Here is a 5,358-nt window from a genome sequence, read left to right as displayed (position 1 = left end):
TATCCTAATGTGCTTCATGAGAAGCTGCGTCTGGGAGAAGGTTTTAGGGGAGGTGACTAAAGGCAAGTTTGTAGATGCAGGTTTTAAAAAATTACTACTGAAGGTGGGAGGAGGCATAGTAAGGTGGAGGGGTTTTAATGGAGAATTTCATAGTGTTGAACATCGCCAGCTGAAGGCTGTGCCACCAACGGTGCCCATGAGTCCTGATAGGCAATTGGCCATGACCAGCATTACACTGGGCATGATCCTGTCCTGAACCAATACCCAAATGGATTCATGTTGGAACAGGTGTAACCAGAAGCTGATCAGGAGTGGGAAGAGTAGCTGCAGAATTTTCTCCGCACTGGCTCACCCTCTGATGTCCCCCATGACTAAATAACCCACAGATGCCAACACGGTAGGTTTGCACATGAGGATTGGTGACAAGATGCCAAAGGATTGCTATTCGAGCAGGAGTCAGCCTATTTGGGAGTGGAAAGAGAAAAGTGAGGGGGAAAAGAATGAAGTTTACAAATGGTCTCACATCCTCTCCCAAGGAGAGAGATTGAAACACACCGAGGCACAACACAGGTAAGCAGCGGTTTATTATTGAAAGCTTTTTTCTTAAGTTTTATTCTATCAATACCTGTTCATAGGTGTTAATGAACTACCTTCACAATCTCATGGTCATGATCCAATGTCCCTGCTGTGGTGTTCATAACATGCCCCATGCCAGCGAAGGCCACTTTTTGCCATCACGTTAGGCCTGGTTAAAGAATACTGGGGCAATTTTTTGTCATTTTTTGACACAGGCAGTGTGGCATTATTGTTGGCTACTTATGGGCTCCCGTGGAACAAGTGAATTGGGTCCATAGGATACAGTGTAGATGGTGTCATATATCCCAGACTGGTACTGTGCTTGTCTCTTCAATTTAGCTAACTTGTCCTCCAAGAGGCCAAAATTGGTCGGAGGAGCTGAAAGGAAACAGATATAACAACAACAGTGGTTTGTATTTACATAAGTGCCTTTAATGTAGTAAAGTAAGCCGAGGAGTGCTTTCTAACAAAAATTGACACCAAGCCACATAATACAAGCATTGGTCAGAGGTGAGTTTTAAGGAGCATCTTATGAATGAGAGAGAAGGGGAGCAGGTTAGGGAGGGAATTCCAAGTCTTAGGGCCTAGGCAGCATAGCTGCTCATGGAGGGGTGAAGCCAATTGGGAATGTGCAAGATACAGACCAGATGGTCCCAGGTTTGATCCCAGCTTGGTGCTGAGTTAACTGATCTCAGCTGTGATAGCATGGTAGGGCCTTAACAGCCTCAAACTGGGAAGAGGGAAATTGGTCTGGATTTCTTGGTATCCGATCATTATCGGCTTGAAAACTCACACATGAGTGGTGAACAAGGGCAGGACTGCTCATGACCACCTCCCACCACCTTCACCACCCCGGCACACACCACCCCCACCTCCCACCACCTTCACCACCCCGCCACACACCACCCCCACCTCCCACCACCTTCACCACCCCCGCCACACCCCCCCCCCCCACCTCCTTCACCACCCCCACCAGGCACGACCCCCACTTCCCACCACCTTCACCATCCCTGCCACGCACAACCCCTCCCGTCCTCCCCAACCACCCCCCCCCCTTCCCCCCACCCGCCTCCTACCATCACCACCATGGAAGAATAAGCTGCCAATGCTCCCAACTGATGAATGACCATTTGGACATAGGAGCAGAGAGTTGCTGGCACCCAGTAAACCACATCCTGCCAAGAGTCAGTTTCTTCAACAGGAGAAGGAAGGCATGAAAAGGGGGAGAAAATTGGCATAAATATGCATTGTAATACATACCTATTAGCGGATAGTCTGCAGTTTCTGGGACCCAGCTTAACCTTCTCCTATTCCATTTACGAAGTGGAGGCAAACATGGGTTTGGGCGTCTATTGAAATGTTCATCGTAATGAGTAACATAGTACCAGGAGTGTGGAATGTTGTGATGAGTAAAGAATACTGAAAGAGGTATACCCTAAAAAAAAAGGCAACTTATTTAGGGTTTTTGCTTGATCAAGCATTAAGGAAACATTAGTCATACGCAAGGGTTCGTGGTTTACAATATCAGAATAAATCAAATTCTAATTTTGTTACACAGGGTTCCAGGGTTTTTGACTACTATTTTGAGGGACGTGTCATGATTTCATTGTCTTATGGGTGACTAAATGGCCTGAGCTCCCCACCCACTGAGTGGTTTACACCATGCCAGGCCTAACAGGTGCCAACCACTGCCAGCCCAATGCTATTTTCCTCCAAATTGGTCCATTATCCATGCAGAAAAGTTTGCTTCTAGAAACCCACCCATCATCGGCTCAGCACGACTGGAAGGGAGGGAGGCAGAGTTCCAGTGCAACTAGTTCACAGTTGCTTCTCAGTGAGATGCCTGAGGGAGCAGAGTTGTGTATCGTGCTCAGCCTGAATCTCTTTTAGAGTTTGTTCAGTTCCCTGCTAGCTTGCAATTTCTACCTTGTAAATAGACTGTCTTGACTAGATTGACATGTTGGCAACCCTGGTGCTGCAATTAATGTTGTGACAGGAAACTCCCAGTTTCTCGTTGTTAAACTGATAAATCACTGCACAAATGCGTATGTTTGTGGAGGTGAAATTGAAGCTTATGAAAATAGGGTAGAAATATGAGGGGTTTGCATTTCTCGACACGAAGCATAGAGCATCAGACATTCATTCCCAAAGCACTAAGATTACATCTCAGGCTAAATGGAGGAGACTGCAAAGTGCAATGGAGGCTGCCCCCTCTGTGGGTGTAATGCACAGAAAGGTCCTGCAAGGTGGCCCATCACCTCACTTTATTTGGGGCCAAGATAAACCAATGAGAAGCCAAGACAAATCAGCCAGAGTTCCTGCTTTGTGTTGTTTTTCAGCCCTCCTTGCTGGAAAATGTGAATAATAGCCCTCAGCTAAACAGCCTGTGGGATCTTACTGTTTAGACGCATACCTTTGGGGGAGGAACTGGAGATTTGCTGGTGCCCATGCAACTGGACTCCAGTGACCCGCAGGAAATGGTGAGGATTTGAGGGGTAGTCGCATCCCCTTCTGGCATCTCCTTTGGCCAAGGAACTGCAGTAAAAGTGGTATCACAGGGCACCCGTTAACACCAGTTGAGATGTAAAGACTGGTTTTCCAAGTACGTCTTATGGACTGGATGCAAAAATCAGGAAAGAGAGAACATTACAGGCCCCTATCTGTGGTTTCTGCATACGTGCAAGAACCCCCCATCTCCCCTCACCACCCCCATCCCGCTGCAGTAGCCTATACTCAGAAATCATTCCGGAATCTGTATGATTACCAGGGTTCAGAAAGGGCTTTGGTTTGGTGCCATTCAGCATTCCTTCTCTGGGAGATTCCTCGCCCTGCTGTTCATCTCACCTGATGCCTTTTCTGTATCATAACATTCTCTCTGACATCTGGCATGACATACGGGTAGGGCTTGTAGTCAGCTCGGTATGTAGTGGTCCCAAAGCAAGTCCCCTTGATGAACTGCATGAACCAAAGAAAAGAAATGCTACAGTGAGAACTTACACTGGAAATGAAGAAGTGGCTTAGTTGACACCCCATCCACCACCTTAACCATTCATTACCTCCACCTCCAGCACACCATGGCGACAGCGTCTACCATCTACAAGATGCACTGCAGTAACTTGCCGAGGCTCCATCAACAGATCTCCCGAACCCGCGATCTTTACCACCAAAAGGACAAGGGCAGGAGGCGCATGGGAACACCACAGGCTGCAATTTCCCTTCCAAACCACACACCATCCTGACTTGGAGACACATAGCTGTGCCCACACAGTCATTGGGTCAAGACCATGGAACTTCCTCCCTAGAACCAAGAGCAACATGATTCAATTGTTCCTTCAAGGAGCCAGTATGGACTCAACAGTCCCACTCACCCGCCCTTTGCCCTTTTGAAAGCTAATATTGAATTTTCCTCTACCACATTCTCGGACAGTGCATTCCAGACCCTAACCACTCACTGCATAAAGAGGATTTTCCTCATGTTGCTCTTGGTTCTAGGGAGGAAGCTCCAGGATATTGACCCAGTGACTGTGCTGGTATAGCTATCTGTTTCCATGTCAGGGTGGTGTGTGCTTTGGAGAGGGGCTTGCAGGTGGTGATGTTCCCAGTCCAGCAAGAGGACAAATTAAACACCAGAGCTAAAAGTAAGATATACACTTCTTTAGCATCCAGGACACAGAGGACGAGCAGATCATGACTGAAATAGCCGATGAAATGACGTACTTTCCCGAGAATGAAAAGATCTATTCAGACAAAGGCTGCAAAACTGTGGCCACCAAGTTGGACTTTTACTTGTAATGTGCGTGTGTGTTTTTTAAATGGGAAAATACTTTGCCTTTCTGGACATTTTTTTATATATATAAAAATAATTACCACAAACATTCCCTTCTTTTTATCTCGCTCCCTCATCCTAACTCTGTAAAGTTGTTTAAAACTTCTTTCATCTCCAACTTTTTCCAGTTCTGATGATTGGTCATCGATGTATTTCTCTCCCCACGGAAGCTTTGTCTGTTTTTATTTCAGATTTCCAACAACTTCAGTATTTGGCTTCTGTTTCCTTCTTTCCCTTGCGTTAGCTTACACAATAATGCAGCGCTGTGCCCAGAGCATCCATCCCTCCCTCCGGCTGTCTCTCCCGCCCCCGTGGCTCCTCCCTCTTACCTTCTCCCTTTCCTCCGCCCAGTTGCCGAGCAGCACTCGGTTCTGATATCGCTGGAGTGGTTTCCAGCTGGGCAGTATTCCTAAGGGGTCGGGGGCAAATCGATCGACAAGGGGTAGAGGGCAAATCGATGCCATGTCTCTGCAGCGACATGTGCCGGACCCCGGACGTACGTGTGTGACTTTCAATGTGTCACTTTCAATGTGTCACTTTCAGCCTCTTTGTTTACCGTTTCCATAGAGACTGCCTTCAGCAATACGCCACTCTCAGCAAATTCCAGGCGCCGATCTGACTTCACTTTCTGTATCTTGTTATGTATTTTCTATAACTCTATAAGCTCCCATGTGCGACATCAGTTTCCATGGCTGATTCCTGATGGCTCTTCAATTTATCATCTGGGATCAGCCCCCTCTGTGCTGCCTCCAGTGGACAATGGACCAAGTAGTCACAAATTTGGGGAATTTCTTTACAAAGCTGATGACCAAGTACAGTGGGTGATTGGTAAGTGTGACAAGACAAGACAGTGGGTTTATTTACAAAATATCCAGGTGCTGCAATGGAAAGATGGCACGGCTGATATTCTGCAAGGAAGAGAAAGATGGACAGAAGGGCCTTCTTCATCCCAAACT

General features: G+C 47.1%; 1 protein-coding gene across 3 annotated transcripts; it reads right to left on the bottom strand.

Annotated features, from left to right (window-relative positions):
* Positions 1-566: 566 nt before the first annotated feature.
* Positions 567-5,099, bottom strand: c15h1orf158 (chromosome 15 C1orf158 homolog). 3 transcript variants are annotated; one of them, XM_041206848.1, is made up of 4 exons: positions 4,732-5,099; positions 3,421-3,531; positions 1,837-2,011; positions 567-954 (listed from the first exon to the last, which is right to left on the bottom strand). In XM_041206848.1, exons 1-4 carry the CDS (start codon positions 4,864-4,866, stop codon positions 803-805), a joined length of 573 nt encoding a protein of 190 aa, XP_041062782.1. In that variant the 5' UTR covers positions 4,867-5,099; the 3' UTR covers positions 567-802. The 3 variants fall into 3 exon arrangements, with proteins under 3 accessions (XP_041062782.1, XP_041062784.1, XP_041062783.1); XM_041206850.1 differs by having other exon boundaries at positions 4,959-5,093; XM_041206849.1 differs by lacking the exon at positions 4,732-5,099 and adding an exon at positions 4,444-4,645.
* Between the last annotated feature and the right edge of the window lie 259 nt (positions 5,100-5,358).

Source organism: Carcharodon carcharias, chromosome 15 (genome assembly GCF_017639515.1).
Source record: "Carcharodon carcharias isolate sCarCar2 chromosome 15, sCarCar2.pri, whole genome shotgun sequence".
In the NCBI taxonomy this organism is placed as follows: domain Eukaryota; kingdom Metazoa; phylum Chordata; class Chondrichthyes; order Lamniformes; family Lamnidae; genus Carcharodon; species Carcharodon carcharias.
This window is presented reverse-complemented; position numbering and strand designations above follow the sequence as displayed.

What these genes read in the sequence shown, in the direction of transcription:
- c15h1orf158 (XM_041206848.1), bottom strand. Translation starts at nt 4,866, where the DNA reads ATGGCATCGATTTGCCCTCTACCCCTTGTCGATCGATTTGCCCCCGAC. An exon ending in TGATACAGAAAAGGCATCAG is followed by an intron (nt 2,012 to 3,420) that starts GTGAGATGAACA and finishes CTTTTTTTTTAG; the next exon opens with GGTATACCTCTTTCAGTATT. An exon ending in TGCAGACTATCCGCTAATAG is followed by an intron (nt 955 to 1,836) that starts GTATGTATTACA and finishes GTTTCCTTTCAG; the next exon opens with CTCCTCCGACCAATTTTGGC.